The sequence below is a fragment of the Myzus persicae genome, unplaced genomic scaffold, assembly GCF_001856785.1.
Source record: "Myzus persicae strain clone G006 unplaced genomic scaffold, MPER_G0061.0, whole genome shotgun sequence".
NCBI classification, from domain to species: domain Eukaryota; kingdom Metazoa; phylum Arthropoda; class Insecta; order Hemiptera; family Aphididae; genus Myzus; species Myzus persicae.
The window spans coordinates 1,251-26,328 of record NW_019102557.1 but is presented as its reverse complement, the minus strand read 5'-3'; the positions used below and the strand labels follow the sequence as shown (position 1 = coordinate 26,328).

General features: G+C 30.1%; 6 protein-coding genes across 6 annotated transcripts; 3 read left to right on the top strand and 3 right to left on the bottom strand.

Annotated features, from left to right (window-relative positions):
- Positions 1–5,588: 5,588 nt before the first annotated feature.
- LOC111032536 (alpha-tocopherol transfer protein-like) lies at positions 5,589–8,585 on the bottom strand. The gene is made up of 6 exons (XM_022312912.1): positions 8,415–8,585; positions 7,014–7,170; positions 6,693–6,945; positions 6,509–6,619; positions 6,287–6,395; positions 5,589–6,186 (listed from the first exon to the last, which is right to left on the bottom strand). Exons 1-6 carry the CDS (start codon positions 8,527–8,529, stop codon positions 6,035–6,037), a joined length of 897 nt encoding a protein of 298 aa, XP_022168604.1. The 5' UTR covers positions 8,530–8,585; the 3' UTR covers positions 5,589–6,034.
- A 5,078-nt stretch (positions 8,586–13,663) lies between these two features.
- Positions 13,664–14,759, top strand: LOC111032537 (histone H1-like). The gene has a single exon (XM_022312913.1). It carries the CDS (start codon positions 13,759–13,761, stop codon positions 14,638–14,640), a length of 882 nt encoding a protein of 293 aa, XP_022168605.1. The 5' UTR covers positions 13,664–13,758; the 3' UTR covers positions 14,641–14,759.
- Positions 14,760–19,168: 4,409 nt separating this feature from the next.
- Positions 19,169–19,898, top strand: LOC111032539 (histone H1A, sperm-like). Its single transcript, XM_022312916.1, has one exon. The coding sequence runs from the start codon at positions 19,235–19,237 to the stop codon at positions 19,844–19,846; it is 612 nt and encodes a 203-aa protein (XP_022168608.1). The 5' UTR covers positions 19,169–19,234; the 3' UTR covers positions 19,847–19,898.
- Positions 19,899–21,022: 1,124 nt separating this feature from the next.
- Positions 21,023–22,532, bottom strand: LOC111032541 (histone H1B, sperm-like). The gene has a single exon (XM_022312917.1). It carries the CDS (start codon positions 21,685–21,687, stop codon positions 21,088–21,090), a length of 600 nt encoding a protein of 199 aa, XP_022168609.1. The 5' UTR covers positions 21,688–22,532; the 3' UTR covers positions 21,023–21,087.
- Positions 22,533–22,948: 416 nt separating this feature from the next.
- LOC111032546 (histone H4) lies at positions 22,949–23,514 on the bottom strand. Its single transcript, XM_022312923.1, has 2 exons — positions 23,083–23,514; positions 22,949–23,042 (listed from the first exon to the last, which is right to left on the bottom strand). Exon 1 carries the CDS (start codon positions 23,423–23,425, stop codon positions 23,114–23,116), a length of 312 nt encoding a protein of 103 aa, XP_022168615.1. The 5' UTR covers positions 23,426–23,514; the 3' UTR covers positions 22,949–23,042; positions 23,083–23,113.
- A 149-nt stretch (positions 23,515–23,663) lies between these two features.
- Positions 23,664–24,181, top strand: LOC111032543 (histone H3). The gene has a single exon (XM_022312919.1). It carries the CDS (start codon positions 23,740–23,742, stop codon positions 24,148–24,150), a length of 411 nt encoding a protein of 136 aa, XP_022168611.1. The 5' UTR covers positions 23,664–23,739; the 3' UTR covers positions 24,151–24,181.
- Positions 24,182–25,078: the final 897 nt, after the last annotated feature.

Here is a 25,078-nt window from a genome sequence, read left to right as displayed (position 1 = left end):
TATTGCTATGTAGGTATTTTAATAAACCCAAAATACAGTCCATAGGTACCTTTTATACTTGTTTATTGCAGTACCTACAATTTTAAATATCATATTGTAGCAACATTATATGTTGCTATTATCTATAATAGAATTTATAGTAGACCTAATTATACCTAGTAATCGGTATCTCTAGATAGGTAACTATAACTAATTTATACATAATATCAAAGGTGGGCAAGTTAATGAAAATAATTAACTCAAGTTAAGTTAAGAGGACACAAGATCGATAAGTTAAAAGTTAAAATTAACAAATTATAAATTTAACTCGATAAGTTTAAAGTTAATATAGAAAAAAAAATTAACTTAACTCAGTTTAAAAAAATTTATCTATTTTTTTTTTAAGTAAATCACATAAAGAGTGAATGTGTCTTTCTAGTTTCTAATTTATATGTACAATTATGAACAACGTAAGGGACTGGCCGATGCAAGCGCACTATAATTCATAATATTGTATTGTATTATAGTCTTCAAGTATAGACCAGCATAATATTATCAATTATCATGTATATATTATACACAACTATAATTTCTATACTCTATACCTATTTACTTTAAACGATAATTTAGTTTTCAAGTTATTTTTAGAATTTTCTTTCCAATTTTCAGAATCTGGTGGTCAGCAGTATTTCTCTTATCGATAATAAATTATTGTTATTACTTATTTGTACTGCAAACATCTTCTTCTATCTAATACTATAAAATGATAAAAGCTTATTGCCTTTCTAATAAATAAAAAATATTAATATACACAAAATTATGTTACCTAGAAAAAGTACAGAAATGTTTGTGTTATTATAGTATTGGATTATTTTTATTTTATACTAATATTTACGTATAAACAAAAAATTTCAAAATGTTTTTAACTTATTGATTTTTTTTTTAAATCAACTGAGAATAGCTAAGTTATTTCAACTGTAAATTAAACTAGTTAGGTTCATAAGTTAATTAGAAAACAAACTAACTAGTTAATGCCCACCTTTGCATAATATTATTATATCTAATTGAAATATTTAAAAATAAAGCAGCTTCATTGGCCAGTGATACTAAAATTAATAGAAATTAATTTACCTAGGCTTATAAAGATTTACAAATTTAAATCATGCAGTTTTAAAGAATCTCCATTAAATTATAGTCACTAGGTAGGTACCTACTACATATTACCATTACACGTAGGTACCAAAAAGTACTAACAGCATTATATTATTATATTTGAAACTAAATTTTCGAGCTTTAAAATATTAAGGTAGTAATAATTGTACACCTGTAAAGTCAACAAGGTTACTCAATATTTTATTTGCTATTATTTAGAAAATAAAAGTTATCATGACATTCTAAACAACGAAAACCCATAACTTTCTGAAATAGGTAGTTAAAATTCAGAATAAATCATTATTGATTTGGCGTAAATTTTACCTACCATCTAAAATACCAAGTATTTTTTCGTTTTTTGAAATATTCTCAAAACTATAAATAACAGAGTTCTGCAATAGTAATGTATTCTATAAAGTTCAAATTACAAAATAATCTAATAAGCAATTAAAACATTTAAAACAATTAAAATAGTAATTGTAGGAAACGTGGTTTTGTTGCCGGAAATCAAATCCTGGTCTCCCACGTGTTATTTATAGGTGGTACCTAAGTGGTTTTTCACGATATTCAGGAAGATTACTGAGAACTTCCAAAAATAAACCGTCTAATTTATCACTACGATTGAATTTCTAACCCAAATAACATACTTTTGGAACAAACCAGAAAAGTGTTTACGAACAAAACAAAATACGTCATTGTGTATTGTATAAACATGAACCAAAATTAAAAATGCAAATACGTTTTAAATAAATAATGTGTGTACCGAATAATAATGTTAATAGATACGTATGAATTGTACATTTAACACTATTATTAATGATTATAATAGATAATATATGCATATTGCAACTAGGTATGTTTTGACTCATATTTCATCTTTTTCATTGTTTTCTCCTTTTGTATTTTGGATTCAGTGTAGCGGACTTAACGGTATCATGTCTGTGGTTTATTTGCTCCAATTTATCGATCATACTATGTACATATTAAAATAATAAGAATAATGATGATGTTTCAATGTCTATCACTACAACTAGTCACTAGTCACATTAGTGTGATTTGGTGTTTGATTTACTGTTCAGTTAAACATTTTTTCGAAAAGAAAAATATAATTGCCCATCACAGCCCAAAATAATAAAAATTGAATACTTTGTAATAGTCAATAGTCGTCATAATATATTGCTCATAAGCGCGAAATATTATCTAAACATTTCCTATTAGTCTAGACAAAAATATCCATATGTGCATAACAAATAACAATAATTAACAATAAAGTCGTAAGACTTGCAAATAAATTTAGAATATTAATACTATAATATTTTAAATATTATTTTATTCAAATCAGGGTTATTATTAATTGAGCTCTTATTCAACAAGGTATTATAATTAATTCAAAATTTGAAGCTCACAGCTTTTAAAGGGTTTATTTTAGACATTTGTTTTTCGAAGTAAGTACATAGGTATTCCATGTTAATATACTATACGTGTTTACAATATTACATTATCTAAACAATATACTATAAAATGTATAATATTCTACTGCATAATTTGATTATTTTTATTTTTTAGATATAAATACACAATACTTTTGAAAATTGAATATAACGAGCTTAGAATTTTAAGCTGTACGCTAGTTATCAATTTAAGTTCTATGAGTTTTAAATAACATTTAAGTTTTGATCAAACCAGAAATTAAAATTCTATTTTCCGCCTATATATATTATTGTCGAGCCGTACAAAAGAGCAAATTAACTTTTATCTAATAATTATTCAATTTCCCTAACCTAACCTAGATATCACGATAATGATGAACTATCACCGACCTTAAGGTATAACCAATTAGGCTGTATAGTTTTATTAGTTTACTTTACACGTATAAGTGAATAACTTTGTTTCAATGAGTAAGTAAGTTGATAAGTAACTAATAACCTTTATTCTGACAATTATTGATATGTGAACATTTTTATTACACTTATAAGTTATAGCATATTATATATTATTTTCGTTATAAGTGAATTTGATCCATGTAGGTGATATTACATATTTTCTGCACGTGTTGAAAGCGTGTTACCACTAAATCGCTTGAACCTGATTAATTCACAAAATATGTTTTTATAATGATACAAACACAGCTATACATCATTTATCATTTTACGAATCTTATTAATCTTATTTATATATTATATGTTGTTTATGGTACCATTTGGCTTTTATGACACGTTTGTAAAGATTAATAATTAGATACAGAAGCTATTTTTTCGTATCACAAAAAATAGTTATATTTTGTGATGTTGTGAAAATCTCCATAGACCAGTATACAACAAGTTAAAATTTTCAATAAATTACAAATTTATTATCTTCATAGTATATTCTACATATTAATTTATTACATACATAACTACATATTGTAGTTGGGTTTAAGTGTCAAAATATAAATTTGTAAATCGTATTTTGTGTAACTATCTATATCAACATTATTTTAAACACAATGTCAATACATTATATGAAGAAGCTTATACAATTCAATAAGAATATTTATATTATTTAATTCATAAGTTATACAAGTACCTATGTGAACTATGCAGTACATATTATAATAATAAGTTCAAGTTCAAACACAAAAATAGTTTAGCATAAACGGTATACTAATTGAATCGTCTTAGAATGCTAAACTGTTCGTTATTCTTACAATTTCTTCGTTTAAATGATCCATAAAGTAATTATAGTTGACAGCGAATATTTTTAAGGTTTGAGTTTAAGTAAGTTTGAACAACTTTTGGTTTTTAAATACTTTAGCTTATCCCTCGACATTGAACAGTTATTTTTGTAGTTGATACCATTCCAAAAGTCACCGTCTGATTTGCCAAATCTGCTATTAGGAAAATGAGATATCGACAGTGGTGTCGAATCAACCAAGTGCGTTCTTTGAAATTTTGCAAAAAAACCACTCGAAGACCCAATTTATTATGTAATTCAGTTATTAATGTACCTGTTACGTAAATTTATAAATTAAGTACCTATACACGTTCGACAAACGATCGGCAGTTGAGAATATTAAATACATTATGTTATTATAATAATATGAGTCAAGGGATTTATTTAAGAACGACCGGTCAGAAGCCAAAGCGGTCTTGGAGAGTGAAAAATCTACCTACATAGACCATATATGGTGCGGATGGATTTGTCCGGTAACCAAACGACGACTATTTTAGGATTAGTGTACCAGCCACCAGGCGCAACCAGTTAATATGACATTATTATTGCATTTAATTTGATTTTTAACCTTCGCCCGTTTATAATAAGTAATAACTATACTATTCACTATATTCAATTTATATACAATATGTATTAATATTTAAAGATATTAATATAAATATTTAATATATTGAAGAATAATTTGAACATAAAAAAACAAATAAATGTTTGTAGATTATTATTATTTTATTTGAGTCAAAAATATAGAGAACTACTTGCGATATATTATTTACAATTTTCATATTAGGTACTTACATTTTTTATGGTAGGTATACATATATATTATATTTTACATTTTATTGTTTTATATTAAATTATTGCACAACTATCTTAGTATTAAAATACTATCATGTTATACATAGTTATACCTTACAATATATGGGTACATATAGGTATATGAGGTTATAGCACATATGGCAAAATATTATGGAAGCCGGAAGGTGTGAAACATTTTAATACAGAACTTGTTGTTAGTTGACTATGCATATCTCTAAAGTTAAGATTAAAATCTAAATTATTTTCAAAACTATTTAAAACGCAACACATAGGTATGTTATACTTGCAAGGTCAGTCAAGAAAAACATTTCCTCTTATCATTCAAAAATACTTGATAGAGAATGAATATAAATGTATATATAATATTATATTATATAAGATTAATTAATATACGTTGGAATTTATAGTATCTGGTTATTCTTGTTAATGGTTCATACATATTTAATAATAAAATAACGTTACATTTACCAGAATACCTATATCTGGCTATACCACAGGTACTAAAGGTATAGGTAGGTAGATGCTTATAGGTAGGTAGGTATTACATATTATAATAATATGGTGTAGGTAGAGTTATTAATTGTTGCGAACTCGCATAACTATTGGGTACATAAGTATATTATTGTAACTATACAATGTTATTTAATTTTACCAATGAAAAAAAAATAATTTAATACAATTTAATAATATTATTGTATTTATTAACGTGATTATGATAGCATAGTAACTACTCTGATTTTGATATTAAACTTCGTAAACCAAAAATCAGTCTCACAATACTATAGTCTATACATATACGAATTATTTTGTATAGAAAAATACGGATTTAAGTTGTAATACATTTATTAACTTCCGGGAAAAATTAGGATTAAAACAATTTTTGGATTGGATCTAAAAATAATTATACTATTATACTCGTAATTATAAAATTGGTGTCTCGTGATGTCTTTATTGATAATATATAATTTTTATTAAATTTAATTCTTTAATGGATTGTTAAATTTTTATAGCTCAATAATAAAAAGAAATAAAAATAGATGACCCTATACTGCATGGATATAAAAAATGAATAAATAAATAACAAACAAACAAACAAAAAATAAATACAAATTACTTATAGATACCAATAATAGATACAAGTGTTTGAAATATATTATTTACTATAGTTTAGTCATAAAAGAGATAATCTGGAATCTGGATAACATTATTATGCTTACTCGAAGTCAATAGATATACTTATATATTATATTATGTAACTATAATACATTATTTCGTGAACAACCTATAAACACAAATACTTTTACAATATAACTAATAAGTATTCTATTGTTCCTATATAAATATAATTTGTATCCCAAAACAAAAACAATTTATTTTAATCCAAATTTAAAGTCTTAAACGAACCTTCGACGCCAAAATAGTCACTTTCCGTTTTTGGTTTACCCGGACGTTTTTGTTCATCTACTCTGTAATTTTCTTCTTCTAAGAACCATTCTCTCATTTCTTTGACTTTGTCAAATGTATCATCTAATTTCATACAAAAGACAATTTAGTATAGGTTTAGAGCTGTTGGTATTATTGTTTAAAACGTTTTGAATTTTTATGTATCAATACATTATTGACCCACCGTGTAAATTTTGTAGGGTTTGTCCACTTCCTCCGATCTCAATTGGCATTATTTCTTTAGGTATATAATCAAATATAGTTTCGGAATCTGCAGCCGAGTGATAGTACAACTATAAAGTAAAACATAATATTATATTAATGCATTGGAAAATATATTTTTAATATTATAATATTAAATAATGTAAGCAATGAAATATTATGTAATAAAAAAAATTTTAATTACTTTCTCTGATAATTCTTTTTTCATAAAAGGTTTTGTCATACTAGTTATCATGTCAATAAACGGAACTGTGTTTATTGTATGAATAGCTTTAAGACGAGCCGGTAACCCATCCTAAAATTATTATTAATTATAAGTAGCGAATTTAAATTCCAAAACAATTCTTCTAATATAAATATAGTCATACTTGCAAGAAATACACGTATTTTTTCATCATATTGATACCAAGACGACCGATGTGACTAAGACTAATACCTTTCATGTCATAAATAATTATAAGTCCGTTGAAAGTTCCTGAAGTCATTAGCAACATATCGATCACCATGCTGAGTGCTTTAATGAAATCAGATAAGACAAACAATTCTGCCTCTTCGCGTTTTGCGTATATAAATATAACTTTGCAACCATCTGGAGTTGATCCCGGCAATGCACAAAATGATCTAAGGAGTAATGTACTTCTGAGTAAACAATCATTTTAAGTTATATTATAAATATGTTTTTGTTTTACATAGTTTTAAATGCTTCCAACACAGATTTTACATCGGTATCACGTTTTGTGAATAATTCGGGCGAATGAGTGCGAAGAGTGAAATATGACTCTATGGTTACTTTCGTCGGTTCCAATCGATAAAAACAACTATGTAAGAATAGCACGAGGAGTTCGTCTGCAAATATTTTAATTATCTTACTGTTACGTCAACATGAATAAAAATTAAAATTAAAACAATAAATTATACGAAGCTGGAAAAATATCATTTAATACGTGTAGATCATAATATAATATTATCATAGGATATAATACATGCAATATTGCAATTACTTTGCTAAGTCTTTTAAAATGTAGGTAAATAAAAGTGGGTCGGATACAGACTACAACAATGTACCTAAAGTGTTAGCACCACATTTGCCTCGCAGCGCTCATCTCAGCACCACAAGATAATTGTTGTGATATAATTATTGTAAATTTAAAAGCTACAATAAGTGCTCATAAAACCGTTTTTAGATGTTTCAAATTTTAAGTAGGAAATGAGTTTCACTCTTTAAAGCAATTTTCTTTTTACCTATACTTATAATATAGAGGACAAAATCACCTTTCATCAAATTAAATGAAGAATTATACAGATGTGTGTAATTTTTGAAGCACTAAAACTTTTATACAATAATATGTGATATTAAAGTAATAATAGTGACATAGTGACACACTGACATATTATAGTGGCATACTATCAAAACATAAATAAATTAAAGCACACGTCAGAGAAGATGTAAAACACGGGTAACAAAGAAATTCTTAAATTCATATGGGTAGGTACATACGGAATATGTAACCATTTAAATTTAATGAAAGTCTCATATAAATATCTTCAAATTTTCTAAATTGCTTAGGCTTTGTTCAAATTTCAAAGTTAAATCATGCCAGCCATCGATTGAATTTGAGTTAATCATAATTCAATATATTATTGTAGAGATGAATGATGATAGATGAGTGATGAGTGATGACTATTGAACATTTTTATCATCAATGAATACTTTTGTCACTTAGGTTAATCAATTTCGAAAGCAATGCGAAAACAAACCCCACCCAGTCCCACATTTGAAACAGGAAAAAAAATTAAAACATATAGACATATCACAAAATATCATTAATCATTTTGACATATAATTGTTGAGTCCAAGAAAAATATCAAATACCTAACTATTAGTTATTATTTGTATTATAGTATTAAAAATTATACTTCATGACCTAAATTGGAAACATTTTTCATGACACCTATATAAATACATACCTATCATATTATTATATTATATAGGTATTACGCAATACAAGACAAATAAATATATTAAGATGTATCATATTATAATTTATAGTGTCATAGGTATTTCTATGATACTATAAATAGATGCTTACCCGTTACTATTGGTAAGTGTGGTTGTTTGGATATCCATTCTCTGAGATGATTTAAATCTTCTTCATTTAGTTCTGGATTTTTTTTAAATTCATCTGGAATGTTAAAAAAGTTCATGTTTAACAGGATTGCACTATCAAAAGTTGTAAATAAGTACACAACACTACAATAGAACTAAATTATTTTTCAATTACTTTTTTGTTATATACTAATACGGTGGACAGTAATTACAGACAACAAAATATATTATTTACAATTGAATAGACGGGAAAAGCCTTGAAAGTTCCGTTGCTTGTGACATATACTATTATTATACATACAGGGAAATCATCACTAGTCACACTTTTATAAAAAAAATAGCTACATAATATTTATATATACCGTGATTCAACATGCATATTTTTGTCATCAATGATAGTTATTCAAAATAAGATTTTTGAAATTTGTAAATAAACTTTGGACAATATTTTCAAATACTTGAGTTTTTTTTTTTACTCGGGTTGTCATGTAGAGATACAAAAGTCTGTTTTTCAAATAATAATCCCCTTTACTATATATTATTTGGTGGATAGTTTTTTTGAAAATGTTGTTGAAAACAACTGTTAAGTTGTTTGACTTTGTGTTCTAAGAATAATATAGTCACATGAATACGTGATAAGTTGTACTGATAACAGATTTAGAAGATACAATGGAGGCTATTGCACAATAGGAATTGAACATTTTTAGTAATTAATATTATTCTGCTCAAGTATAATAAATACCAGATCCAATATTACATATATTTTAAATTTTCGTAATACCATTTACATACCTTAATATAATTATTTAAATCTTTAGAAGTCATAAGCATTTCAATAACTAAGAAACTACTTATTGTAATACAATTTTGAATTAGCTATATAGGTACCTCAAAACATTTTCAAAAAAATATCCACTCAATAATTTACAGTAAAAGGGAAGGGGGTTCTTATTTGAAAAGCAGAAGATTGTATCGCCACAGGACTCTTTTAGTAGTACAATTTTTTTTCTAACTAAATCTTGTATAAACTATCTCACCTTAAAAAATCCAATTATTTTACCACAAAATATGAAAGGATAGAATTAGAAATTAGAAATTTTAATAGGTATCAGTATGCGTTGTTATATATAATACACTTAACAATTCGCTACTACCCTATAGAGTTTTGAGTGATGACTGATGATTTATCAGAACAACCTTTAAATAATTATATGTCATTATTGATGATTTTACTCTTCTATAACTGTACAAGGACACGAAGCACAAACTATATGTTTAAATAATATAATAATTATAAAGGTAATTATTGTTTGTCACAAATTTTAATTTTTAAAAACTTAAGTTTATGTTATGTTTAAAAACTGTTCACTCTAGATAATATTTATTATATAAAAAAAATTAAAAAATTCATTGATGATATTCTCACTGTGTATATCTATATCAATACAAACTAGATAAGTTCTGTTTATTGAGTCTCTAAGTTGATGCTCTGATCTGAGAGCTCGCCTTGGTCTAATAATTTAATTTGCCAATCAATCATCATATTAATAAAAATATAGGAATTTGAAAATAAAAAATAAAAAAGAATATTATTAAATTAAATATATAAATGTATTATTTTTTATTTTAATTAATTTTATATAAAATATTACATAGGTATAATATAATTAAATACTAATTATACTATGGGTACATTTTATAATTGGATGAGCTCACGAAGAAAAATTTGATTTTTCATCTGTAATCATTTACATTAGTCCAACCCTGTATTCATTGATGTAAGATAGCCACATAGGTATAATATAACATCTGAAATAGATAATAATATATACGTTATTTAATTTGTATAATAACAAACACGACCTTGCATGTGAGGAAATTATGATTACTATTCACCACTAATTTTACACTGCACATTAATACATATTTTGTAATGTTTATATGTATCATGTAGATAGTATTGTAGTAGGTGCATACTAAAAATTACAATAAATAGTTGAACAATAGTGCAGGACATTTAGGTACCTACTTGGTATTCACTTTTTACTATGTCACAGTAATGATTACTGACTAGACTTCGTAGTAATAATTATTAATATTACAAATATTTAACTTAAGCAAAATATCATTCTGGTAATATTTTTATTTAAATTGATAATAGTTTTTACAACAATCTACACAAAAATTGTAAATAATAATAAAATAATTAAACAATCAGTTAATAAATTCTTGTTATGAGAAATGTTATCGTCAAATGGTATAATTACGCAATCTTTAAGGTTTTTGCTAACTGAACAAAGTGTTATGTGTACAACTTTAAAAAAATATCAAATTTCGAAATTTCAATTTTTGTACTTAAATTATTATTTTTTTTTTATCTTAACATAATATAATAAAGAACTATCATTTAAATTGTACACACAAATTCTATTTATTTGATATAATTGTCGAACTATAATAGTATATGCCGATGGTTCAAAAATAAAAAAATAAAAAAAAATAATAATAATATAATAATTTTTGAATAGAAGTAACTTTGTATTAACACATTTCCATTTAAAATAATACTTAATTGTAAGCTAAAATATGTATCCAATATATTTTTATATAAATCAAATGAAATGTTTAAATGGATAATAAATGGATACAAAAGAAAATAGTTTAAATAACATAATATTTAATCTATGAAACCACTAAAATTATATACTAACTGATTATAGAGGTATAATATTAAATATAAGCTTATACAAGTATATTACAATTTATAATACATCTCGTTGATAAAGTAGTACTTCAAACAAGGATACCGGGAGTCAGGAGAAGTTTAGTGTTAATTATAATTAACATAAAAACAATAATATAATACCTAGGTTATTTAACCAAGTTAATTCTACAATAATAAATTAAACGTTTAATTACATAATATATCATAAGTCCTTCATTCTTTTTAGTTTTTACCATATTTATATGACACTACCAAGCTTGTTCCAAGTTCCCAAGTTAACTCATAATATGATGTCAAGTTTTACATTTCAAATACATAGACACGAATTCAAATTTATTGAAACACAATAAATAAATAAATACTAATGTATATTGGATACCAACCGTTTATAAGGGGTTCAGTTAGGCAATACTTTTAACTTTTTTTGTGGTGTGAATGAGTGCGCATAGTAAGTTATCATAGGGAGCAGATTTTTACAAAAACAAGTTAAACGAAAAAAATGTTTTACTTACATTAGTTCTATAAAAAAATAAAGGTTGGTAATGAATAATTGTATACAAGAACCAAAATAACGAGAACAACAGTAGGCTGTAACCGCTTATATTATTATAATATTATTAACGAGTCTGTATTTCGGTGTAAAAAATAGTAAATTATCTTATTTTATTTTCTACTACTTGATTGAATACATTTTACATTTTTCACATAATAATGGTTATTGCATTTAAAATGTGTTTTAAAATATTGAATATTATATAACAATAAGAAATAATCGTAATTTGTACACTAATTATTGAAAGTCTTATGATTATGATACCGACCGTTTTTAAGGAGTTCAGTATAGGCAATTACCTATGCTTGTTCGTGTGGTTCTTGTAAATGTGTTGGTAGTAAATGCTAATTAGTGTGAGTAAAATTATAGTATAATATTATATAATATATTATTATTATTATATCATATTATTTATATGTTATGTATAATATATAATATTAGTATGTAAAAGAAAATATTATAGCAGAGCTTTTCCGTACGTGCACGTAGATACATGTCAAAAACGCACTATCTACCTTATCATTTATTATTACTTTTTTTGATCAAAAGTATTAATATAATGCCAATTGCATTAGCTACCCTTAAATCCTTTATCCCCCTTAAAATTTGAAAATGGACAGAAATCGCTTCAGTCCACCATGGGGACCTATGGGGATGGGACTCCATAAGGAGGGCTGTATGTTCTCTATAGTGCGCATACCCTTCTACTACCATATCGATGGACACCGGTACTCAAACAGCAGACCCAAGTTCCTCAACCATTGTTCGCTATTGTCGTGTATTGTTGCTCGTTATGTGATCGTCGGGTTTTTTTAAAGGAGCCGTACGGTGCAGTGGTCGTTGACAAGTGGCTATAATGGCTACAATGCTATTATCGATGAATAAACATAAAACGTGATGATTACATCTCGCAGCTATTATACGTTCTATAATTATATTACTAATATGTATTTTTAAGTTGTACGTCGGTCATCGTTATATTAAAGAGAACAAATTCGTGATAATTTATAACTGATTTTAATATTTATAAATATCTATAGAAATTATTAGCAAATAAATTATAAATCATTGCAGAAGTTGCAATATAAATAAAAGATATTAAAATTAATTAAATTAATTAATAAAATCACAATATAATGAATGCTCAGAATAAAAAAAAACACAGTGTCTGCTTATAGAAATACTTCTGAATTACTGATCCCTAATATTGCATCAAAATAAACCATAACAGGCAATAATATTGACCTATATGTCTACATGTCATGCATCAAATCAAAATTAAAAATAATATATTTGAATTCAGTGAAAAATTATTTATTTTTATTTTATTAGCTAATAGATTGGCCATAACAGCAACGTTGCCATAACCGATTGCCTCTGAGATCTTTTTTATGGTATAGTCATAGTGGAATTTGCTTAATCCAGTAGTGTTTAGAGCACTGAGTTTTGAGCACGACGGTTGTCCCAGAATGAATACACTAAGAAAAAAAAAACTAAAAGGTATGTCATTTGACAAATCGGTCACTGCTATTGCTGACGATCGCAACCTTTCGGAAGTGATCAATACCTACCTCGTTTCAGAAAGTCGCTATTCGGTTAGACTTTGACTGATCAACGCCACAGGTGGTTAACTATGACATCCGTAAACAAGTGCAGATAGTGTTTGTATTTTGATATTCAGTTTTCTGTGAAACGCATTGGTCGTATCAGCTTAAAACAGAGGAGTACCGAAAGGCAAGAAGATGTCATGAAACAATATTTTGGCTACCGGACACTGAGTATCGTCGTTATCGAAATTATCACCTATCTGAGAACATCGGTTTTGACCTTATACCGCGGTTGGTCGTCGACTTAGAGAAACGAAAACGGGCCTACTCGCGGCCGGTCGCCTGTGTCGACTGGCATACGTTTACGAGTCGGTACGGCAAATGCTTTATTAAAGCTCTAATAGGAAATCTAGAAGAAAATCATTCCAGTCAAAGTTTATGTGATTTTTTTATCATTGCTATTATTTATATACTTAATTATTGTTGTATTATTAACCATTATATGATGGAATCTGAAGACTCGTCGGCATCCACGGTCTCCTCTACCGCATGTTCGCCGGGTTCCTCACCTGCTTGTTCACCGGGCTCCTCAACTGCTGGTTCGCCGATCGCCTCACCACAATGTTCACCGGTCTCTTCAATAGCTTCTTCACCCACATCGTCACCGACCGTATTGACCAAATCGCCGATTAAGAAGGCTCTAGCTGTCAAGAGGCAAACACTGGTCCATCCGTCGACTGCCGTCATGGTGACTACGGCCATTAAGTCGTTAAAGGACAAGAAGGGGACCACGCTGCCCGCGATCAAGAAATATATGGCAATTCATTATCAAGTGGATTTATCGAAATTTGCTCCATACATACGCAGGTATCTGAAGTCAGCAGTCGCCAAGGGCGGATTGATTCAGACGAACGGTACCGGTGCCAATGGCAACTTCAAACTCCCGGCAGCTGAGAAAAAACCCGTTAAGAAAACAGGTGTTCCCGCGGCAAACAAGAAGAAACCGGGAACAAAAAACCCTACCTCTAAAGCACCCACTACGACGTCCACCAAGCGGAAGTCTATCGAAGCCGGGACGACGGCCACCACCAAGGTATCCAAAGCTAAGAAACCCAAGAAGGCTCTAACGGCTGTTGTTAAACCGAAAATTAAGAAGATTGTTGAAGTAGTAACCATGGCTACACCGGCCAAGACAAAGAAGGCAGCTGGGGACGGGGACAGTAAAACCAAAAAAGCAGCTGCAGCCAGTAAAACAACAAAAGTTACTGCTGCCAGCAAAACAACAAAAGCTGCTACAGTCGGCAAAACAACAAAAGCAACTGCAGTCAGCCAAACAAAGAATTCAAAAGTTGTCGCCAAAAAAGCAGCGCCCAAGAAAAAATAAAATAAATTATTGTGTGTAATATTGTTGTAATTAATTATGTAAGATTTATTGTGTTATTTTAAAAAGGTTCTTATCAGAACCAACAAGTTCAATAGATATGGATAGGTACAAACTTTTTTATTTTTCTAAAAAGTACCCACTGCACAACATTGGTATGGTAAAAAATAATAAATGGATAGGTAAGGGCGGTGTTATAATTTTAAACCATGAGTATATAACTTTTTATTATTTTATATAGTTTTCAGCGTGTTACTTATTAGCATAAAGATTTTCAATTTGTAACACATGAAGAGAAACTGCTAACATTTACTTACTTATTTCTCAAATAATTGTATTCCAAACCAATCATGCTGTCCTAATTGAGTAAGGGACGTCCTAACTCCTGCATTACAATACAACTACATTAATGCGATATTAATGTACTAATTAAATATGTTTGTTTTTAACAAATAATAACTCAGGTACCTATATTATATTATGGTATTATAATTCTATAAAGTATGAAGTAATAGTATAGTATATGAAAATGAAAAGTGAATAAAATTAAAACTGTGGATTTGTATAACTTAAGAAATCGTGAAACCCTAATACCAGCCAAAATAAGTGGTAGAAGAGACGTTTAAAACATACAATTTCAACTATCGGCCGTTCACAAATTGCCTCCAGTAAATTCGTATTTGAAAAAGGTACTTGAACTGCTTCCAGACTCAAAAATATTATTCACTAGAGTTCCCTTATATTTTAAGTAGTGAGTTGTACATGACTTGTATATAAATCTCTTAATGTTGATGTCGAGTGTAGTTCAGGATAGTATGAGAATGTTTGACACCATTAGTTTTGTTGATTGTAGGACCGGAGTGTTTTCGCGGCTGTAATGCGAAAGCAGTTCCCGCGGCGGCGCCGTCGGTTCAAACAGAAAAAAAAAGGTTCGTAGTGTTTAGAGAAGTTTAGTTGATTGCTCAAAATAATGCAACGATGACAGTAGAAACAGTGTTGTTGATTGATTCATAAGTAATGAAAATAAAAGTTTTTTTACAAGTATATTTCATGTGACTGCCGAACAAAAATCATATATTTCAGTAGTGGTTGTTTGACAAACTGTGTCATGTTAATTCGTCATATTGTTTTTTTTCTGACAAATCATAATTCATAGAATTGGTACCCAGAACCTAACCCGGTAGAACTATCACCCAAGGCGGTGTGTTGTCCATATTCAAGTTGTTCTTTTACCCAAGAAATTCGAGAAGAAAGCCAATTTTCTTGCTAACCTTTGCTTTAGTTTGGGTCACTGTCACGAAAAGTTACATTATACTGTGCCAGTCGTTAGCTGTCAGTGGTCTCAGTTATTTTTTTTATATTATATCTTTTGTTGTTTGGTTGTCTGGATTGGGCTTTTCTTATTGAATAGAGGGTATTACATTCCCTGACCATGGTCGTGTTGATATGTTGTGTTACGCCAAGGCGTCTGTTTAGTGTTACACCGAGATACTTCACGTTATCCGACCATTCTATTGGGAAACCATTTATTTTAATTGTAGTAATATTTTTGGTATTTTTGTTTCCGAAGAGTAGTGCGATGGTTTACTGTTCGTTTATTTTTAGACAACATCGCTTGAACCACTCAGCGACCAGTCTACTTGTTTTTGAAAAGTGAATGCTGCGCATCTGGCGTTGTGGTTTTGGGCAGAAAACATTGTATCATCAGTAAATAATGCAAGTACGGCCTTAGGCATTACCGGTATGTCATTCTTGTATATGAAAAATAGGATGGGTGATATTCTTACTGGTCTATTTTCCAAATACAATATACTATTTTAAAACAGCCCCCTTCGGGGCCACCAAAATTTAAAAGACCACAATTCCACTGTTACGATAAAAAATTGAAAATTTGGGTAGATAGGGTAATCAATTTACTACCAGTAACTTAAAATGTATGATTATCGTGTATTTCTATTCGTAATTGTTTGTGATAGCAGCATCTACCATCTTATATCAATACAAAGTAATATTCGTCAAAACCTTTTTTTAAACGTTTACCTATGTAGTACGATTTAAACGACGAGTAGGAACTACAAAGCCATACTTATTGAAATATGGCACTACCCCAGCTATTATGTCACATTAGTTGATTTTACTCTGTATTAGAGTTTTAAACATGTAAATTATGACTATAAGCACTGTAAACATTAAGTTGTAATTAATTCGATTGATCCATTAGGCTTGTAAAACATTTTGGCTTTAATACTTTTATAACTTTCAAGAAGGTTTGGTGGAAAAAAACACTACTTCTCGGGAACCAAAGCTCAAAAAATATTCTACAAATATAAACGGTGTCCCAGTTAAGTGGTAGGACATGTGAAATACCTTGGCGTATGCAGGTCCGCCGGTCTTAAAACAATTCAAGAAACAGTTGTCAACCAGGCGTCCGTGGTGTTTCATAAGAAGTAAATCGCAATGTACTCGCACACAAGATCCTTCAGCCACAATTCCAGAGATATACGACGTACAATCCTAAAGTAACGTCTGCTACAATTGACATCAATAATTAACAAGTAACATACCAATCAGCGATCATGCGTCACCTCCAAAGCAAATCTCCCAGCATTACTATGTTATGACCGTTAATTAGTGATATCAATATTAATTTTTATATTATGCAATACAGTATGATTACGAACTGTTGTTTTTGACTTCCTTGTCACCTCACATAATGCCCTGTCTATGAAAAATGAAATATTTTAACATACCTATTTCAACATGTATCAGAATAGAAATCTTCGAACTCACTTGATTAACAATTTTAAAAGAAAATTGCGTACATGGACAATTTTGGAGGGATTGTTTATAAAGGCACTTACTGTTTTAAATTAAGAACTTATTTCTTACTATAAGATATAATTTGGAAGATGCAAATAAATTCAATTTTGTTATACTTTTAGAAATTTGTTTGAGGACTAAAATTGAATGATGATTTCATGTAAATTATTTATAATTACATAGGTACGAATAATTATTATTTAAGACACATTTTAAAACAAGTCACGTAAATAGTTAATTTAAAAAGAATTACTCGAATAATTGGTACCTTTGTTGTTACATTTGAATATTATTTATCAAACCTACTATAGCCGATAACTGGTTGTATAGTATTCTTTCTTGTCTCGTACTAACGAATAATAAATATTTCGTTTCCCTCTTTACCATAATATAAAATAAACACTATCTAAAATGTATAATACTACTTCGCCTATATTATGATTAAAATTATTTATGATTGATAATAATTTTTGACTAAATGTTTTTGTATGTAACTAACATTATAAATATGGTATATGGTATATGGTATTAACTTTATTAATACTATAATATGGACAATATTTATATATTTATTTAAATGTATCTTTAAATAAATAAAATTCATCAAAATCTTAAATTTTTGCAAATTATATACAATTTATAAAATGTTTAACTTTATAGCTAAGCATTCAAAATTCAAAACAAGGTTTTTCCTTAGTAGTTCCATCAAATTTTGAAGAAATTAAATACGTAACTACATAAAATAACAATATAAGTTTTTATGTTGTAATTTAAAAATATTATTCTTGGTACCTACTTGAAACCTTCAAAATATATTATTACCTCGTGGATTATTATATTTGATACATACAATGATATTTTTATATGAAATATCACCGGACAAAATTAATTTAACTTTACTACTTATCTACAACTTTAATATATACTTAGTAGTATAGGCTCTGACAAATTGTTAAGAATCAAATGTCATAGTACTCATTATTGTTTTGATTAACAACTAACTACTGATAGGTATACAATTTTGTCCATGACATAAAAAAATTGTATGTATTTTAATATTATTTTAAGCTATTTAGATGAGGTAGAATATCGTAATGTATCAAATACGAAACGGTTGATGATATAAGAAGGTACATTTATTCATAAAAAATTAACATTTGACCAAAACTCTTTAATAATGTGTTATAATAATTATTATTTATTCAAAATAATTAGGTTAAGTACGATTAAGATAATATTTATTGAAAAAGTCGGGCTGGTTAAAATAACAGAGGTAGTAACGTTGATGACGCCGCACCGTAGCAGTCCTAAAACCGTCATTTTTGAAAAGCCACTTTTCAACGGAAAATCGATCGATGGAAAATCTACAAATTATATGGTCTTTGGAAACTCGTGGAGAATACACCCAAAATATTTTTTTCAATGTTCGACTTGTTTCAGTCATATGACAGACCCTTGAACATGGTCTACGAAAATCCTGTTGGAAGGGCAGAACAAATGACCTGTGGTGGTTCTGTGGCACTGACTAGCGATACAATTATCATTGGAGATAGTTTAGAATTTAGTTGGCTTTCTAAAAAGTTTAAAATCAAGTTTTTACAATCATTCCCCGTTGAGATATTGTAAAAAATCATCGTACAACCACAGCCCGGAGAACGACACGAATGACATTAGTTTACTAGTCGGTACGGTGGAATGAATATAATACCACAGTTTTCTGCAATGGACATTCTGCAGTAAAAGTATTGCGTTAATTGTTTGGTAATTCATTCTCATCATGACAGACACAGTCTCAAATATCCCGGCTCCAGTCGTCGCATCACCGACCGCCAAGAAGGCCCCAGCCAAAAAGAAGTTGTCAGCGTCTAAAGCCAAGAAGACCGTTGCACTGCATCCGACTACAGCCGTTATGGTCACTGCGGCTATCCATGAGCTCAAAGAGAAGAAAGGTTCGTCGTTGCCAGCCATCAAAAAATACTTGGCTGCCAATTACAAAGTTGATCCCGCCAAGTTAGCGCCGTTCATTAGGAAATTTTTGAAGGCTGCTGTCGCCAGCGGTGCCGTCGTCCAGACAAAGGGTACCGGCGCTTCAGGGCACTTTAAATTACCAGTCACCGAGGCCAAACCTAAAAAACCCGTTGCAGCCAAAAAGAAGAAGTCAATCGTGAAAAAAGTGAAAGTTGCCGGTTCACCTAAGAAAAAGAAGCTCGCAGCTGGCAAAAAACCAGCGACTGGCGAACCAGCCGCCAAGAAAGTGAAAAAGGTCGCTGCATCCAAACCCAAGACGGCGCCGACAAAGGCTCCAGCCAAAGCAAAAAAGCCGGCGGTTACTAAACCCAAGACGAAAAAGACCCCAACCAAGAAAACCGCTGCTCCCAAAAAGAAGTAAACAAAAAAATCTCACTACTTTCCTCTTTAAAACGGTCCTTTTCAGGACCACCACTTTTATTAAAGCCTGCTTATTATTAAGATACCAACAGTTATCGTTTTACCCGCGGTAATATTTCGACATGGGTCTATATACACATATCCGCACCGTCCATTTGGGTTATGAAAAATCCAGGATCGTCATAATCTACCCTATAGTGCAACGCACCTCGGGTACAAAGTTGAACCTATATATTTTTCAAATTGTGTATACTGTATAGAATATAATAAGATTTGTTATTATAGTTGAATTTTAATAAATGATTTCATATTTTATACGATCAGAGTGATTAGGATTTCAAATATTTCACTGATTTGGAGTTTTTTCTCCGTTATGAATTTCGGATTTTGATTCGATACATCAAAATTCTCTGCTAAACAATTTAAAGTAAAAAGTGGAGTTCCCTTTTGAAAAATAAAAGTTTGTGTCCCACTGGACACTCTTAAGTTGAAAGTAATATTATTTTTATTTTTTGTTTTGTTCATTAGGTACCTATGATTTATTATTTTTTATTAGAATTTCTATTATTTTCAAGAAGAAAATAATTATTATAACTATTTTTATTATTATACAATATGAACTAGTCAAAAGTTCATTCTAATTTTTATTAATATTATCATAATGTAAATTAATTTTGTGTTTTATAATAAGTATAGTATAAAATATTTAATTTTATTATAATTTTGACTGCGTTAGAACCCCATGTCCTTCACAGAGGACAATTTTGGAAATAACTTAGACATTTTTTTATTTATATTTTATATCATATTTACTATATGTATGGTAAAAAAATTAATTCTGGGTCTGAAAGGGTTAAGTGGTACAAAAAAATGAAAATGGTCTTTGAGTATTCCAAAATTCAGATTTTGAAAAACTACATTATTAAAGAAAAGGGGGGTGAATATATTTGTTGAATCACCCATCACCCTGTCATTTATAACGGTGAATATTTAAAGGGTTATTGTAATGCAGGAACAGTAATCAAGTTACTTTAAGTTTAGTTAATCAAAAACAATTTTCAGTTTAAATTATTTCTGTATTCAGCCTCTTTTTTCAAACAACAGTGTGTAATAAAATTTTGATATATTTCTAACGAACGTGTCATTGATAAATTAATTTTGGTGGTCCTAAAAAGGACCTTTTTAGGGTTGCATTTACCGGGCATTTTCGATTCCTCTTACTCACTATTGCGCTGTAGTATTTTACTTATTTTTAGAAGGTTTCTTTTGTATAACAGTCGTCGTCTTCTTAACTTTTGGTGGCTTAGATGAGTTCACCTTTTTCGCCTTGATCAGCGATTTCTTCGGCTTGGCAGCAGCCGTTTTCGGTTTTTTGGCTGAAGGTACAGCCGCAGAGGTGGCTTTCACAGCTAACTTCCTCTTTTTTGGAACTCCGGCAGCCGACACTTTTGCGGGTTTCTTAGTTACGGTGGTGACTTTTGAAACAGGTTTCTTAGCAACGACAAGCTTTTTCTTCAATTCGATCGGGAGTTTGAAGTGACCCATGGCGCCGTTTCCGTTGGTTTGTACCAACGAACCCTTTAAGACGGCAGCCTTTAGGAACTTGCGAATGAACGGTGCGTGCTTGGCCGAGTCCACCTTGTAGTTGGTGGACATGTACTTCTTAACGGCCGACAGCGAAGACCCTTTTTTCTCTTTAAGCTCAGTGATGGCCGCGATCACCATCACAGCGGTAGACGGGTGTGCAGGTACGGTGGCCTTAGTGGAAGGAGCCTTTTTCTTCATTGCCGACTCGACGATTGGTGCAACTGCCGCGGCTTGAACTGTTGTCGTTAAAGCCATGATTGTTGTAGGTAGGTGAAAATGTTCGATGTCGAAAATGATTGGTAAATTGGATTGAATGAGAACACGATGGTATACATTATATAACAAAAACAGTATTATATATACACGGCGCCGTACCGACTATTAAACGTATTACAACTGAATTTGTTCACTTGGTTGTGACTGCCCTCAGTTTTATTGGTATTTTCCTATTGCGATATTGAATTTTTACGTTGAAACTTAACTTTTAGTACTCTTCACACTATTCTAAACGTTACAGTTTATTCGGTTTGGCTCCAGAACGTATTGTTGGCAAAATATAGGTGGTTCTTTCAACACACCTACTTGATTTATGGTACAAGAGAGTCGCTGGCTATTTTAAGGGGAAATCAGTTTTATAAACATAAAATCTATTGAGTTCATTAATCAATAAGAGTTTTTCGACCATCTGGTGAAATCCGTATCGAATTCGGTCCAAACCTAGTCAAACTGGGCTTATCCAAAATCGGGGTGTTTGTAGTCTTTTAACATTAATTATTATTCCTTTAATTTATCGACTGCAAAATATCAATAATCTGAAATTTACATTGTAGGTTCAACAAACAAAATTATAATTTATTGCTAGGTATGATATTATTATTATTAATATTTTAATTTTACAATCAATATATTTACAACGTTTTAATTGTCTTCCGGTTATATCATTAGATATTTTTATTGAAGGAAAATTTTGTTTTCACTGGTTGTGAAATTATCTTAACATTATATAATTATATACATTTAAAATGATTATAGCTCTTAATCTGAAATTCCCGAATTCGTTTCCTTATAAATAAAGTATTTTTAACAGTTTATTTAATATATTAACATTTTATGAGTTGGTTTTTTTTCATCAAATGTAAACGTTTTTAAATAATTATTTAAAGAACTATTAGTTGACGTATATTTGGATTAAAATTGGTTAAGCAAAACATATTAACAATTAATATGAGCACTATCATCTTAACAAAATATAATAATTAATGTTGGACTGTGATTTTAATAAATTAGATATAGTATAATTGATTACGTATTAATCTTGTTATGACTGAAATTAAATATTACCCATCTCAATTAAACGTATAATATGAATAAGTTTTGAACACAATATGACCTTTGATATTTTTGTTATCACAGAGCGATTGTCGTATTTCCTTATTATTTTTTTTTATTGACCGTACTCATTTAATTACAGACAAATTGTTTACCATTGATGCACTTTGTAAAGTAACATATTGTCGTCGCATGTCTGCATGTTCCATTTATTAACCGATACCCATTTTTTGAGCGTCAATCAGTCCATAATGTACAGAAGGTTTTTTTGATTTGTTGGTGGCCCTGAAAAGGGCCTTTTTAAAGATGATTTTTGTTGGTTCACATAATTGAGGTTCAATTGGTTGGGTTTTTAACCACCAAAACCGTACAAAGTACGACCTTGACGTTTCAGTGCGTAGACGACATCCATGGCGGTGACGGTCTTCCTTTTGGCGTGCTCCGTGTATGTAACGGCGTCCCGGATTACGTTTTCCAGAAACACTTTCAACACGCCGCGAGTTTCTTCATAAATCAGACCGGAGATACGTTTCACTCCACCACGGCGGGCTAAACGACGAATGGCAGGTTTGGTGATACCTTGGATGTTATCACGTAACACTTTGCGATGACGTTTGGCGCCTCCTTTTCCCAGCCCTTTTCCTCCTTTACCGCGTCCAGTCATTTTTGATTTTCGGTGGTATTGGCTGCTGCGTAATAATTTAACTGCTACTGTTGCTGCTTCGGCCGCTGAACGTTGACTGATACTTCGTCGCTCAGTATCGTCTTATTTATACGTTTCACGGAGCGCGTACGGCCAATCGGAACGCTCGACCGGATTTCTCCCACTCTTGAACTAACTGCCACATACCGACCAATGGGAACGACTGATATGGTTCTAATTTTTGTATAAATACCGGTGAGATATTTCTTCGAAATTATCACAGTGCAACGCAACAAATCAGTGAATTAATCCCTTTAGAAATTCAAGCAGTCGAAATGGCGCGTACCAAGCAGACAGCCCGTAAGTCTACCGGCGGAAAAGCGCCCAGGAAACAGTTGGCCACCAAAGCCGCACGTAAGAGCGCACCCGCCACCGGAGGAGTGAAGAAGCCACATCGTTACCGTCCGGGAACCGTCGCACTCCGTGAAATCCGTCGTTACCAGAAGAGTACTGAACTGTTGATCCGCAAATTGCCATTCCAACGTTTGGTGCGTGAAATCGCTCAGGACTTCAAGACCGACCTGCGTTTCCAGAGCTCCGCCGTCATGGCCCTACAGGAAGCCAGCGAGGCCTACTTGGTCGGTCTGTTTGAAGATACCAACTTGTGCGCCATTCACGCCAAGCGTGTCACGATCATGCCGAAAGACATCCAGTTGGCCCGTCGTATCCGTGGAGAACGTGCTTAATATATTTCCAATTAAATAATCAACTTTTAAAAAGGCCCTTTTCAGGGCCATCAAAAATTATTAATTAAATTAAATATATAATATAAGCACTCAGTGGCTGATCATTTTGGAGGATTATTAAGTACCATAATATTTATTCACATTGATTGGGTTAAGATAGTAACCAGTAACCACTGTGTATCATAATCTACAATCTGTTTTACTGACCAAAATCTATCCAGTATACTAGTATCCACGGTATCTCATCTTCGTAGTTCTAAAAAAGTACTAATTAGATAATATAGGCCATCGGCACTTAATAAAGCTAATTTAACGTTGTGATAAAAGTAGAATGTATCCTCCTAACCTATTGTGGCCTGTGGGCATAATTATTCTTTATAATATTAGTCATTACTAAAGACCGGGTATACATGTTCTATAGACGGTCAAAAAAAAAAAAATGCAAAATAAATTTTATATTCATAACAAATGATTAAATTAAATTAATTATTTTTTTAATTTTCATAAACAAAAAGTAAGCCGTATAAATATAGCAAAAATTTAATTTAATCTTTGATCCATTGCAAAAAATATTTTATTAAAATTAAATATTCCATACATTGGTAATATAAATAGGAAAAATATACAAAAAATGAAATATAGCACCTATGTTAATTCAAAAAACAAACGTACTTATAATCTATTTGTTTTTCCTCAACACCTTTTCGGATTGTCAGGTGTATATTTGTACTGTTTTTTGTTAAAATTATGTAGAACATCCACTAATGTCAAAATATGTAGTATACGATTTCAATATTTAATCAATCAAGTAATGATTTGTGGACACTCGCTGACTGCATGATGTTGAAAATAGCATTATGCAGTTTTTGCAAAATTCGGTCTTCAGTCATTACTCACTGATTATTATTTTTATCCCCTAGTTATATAA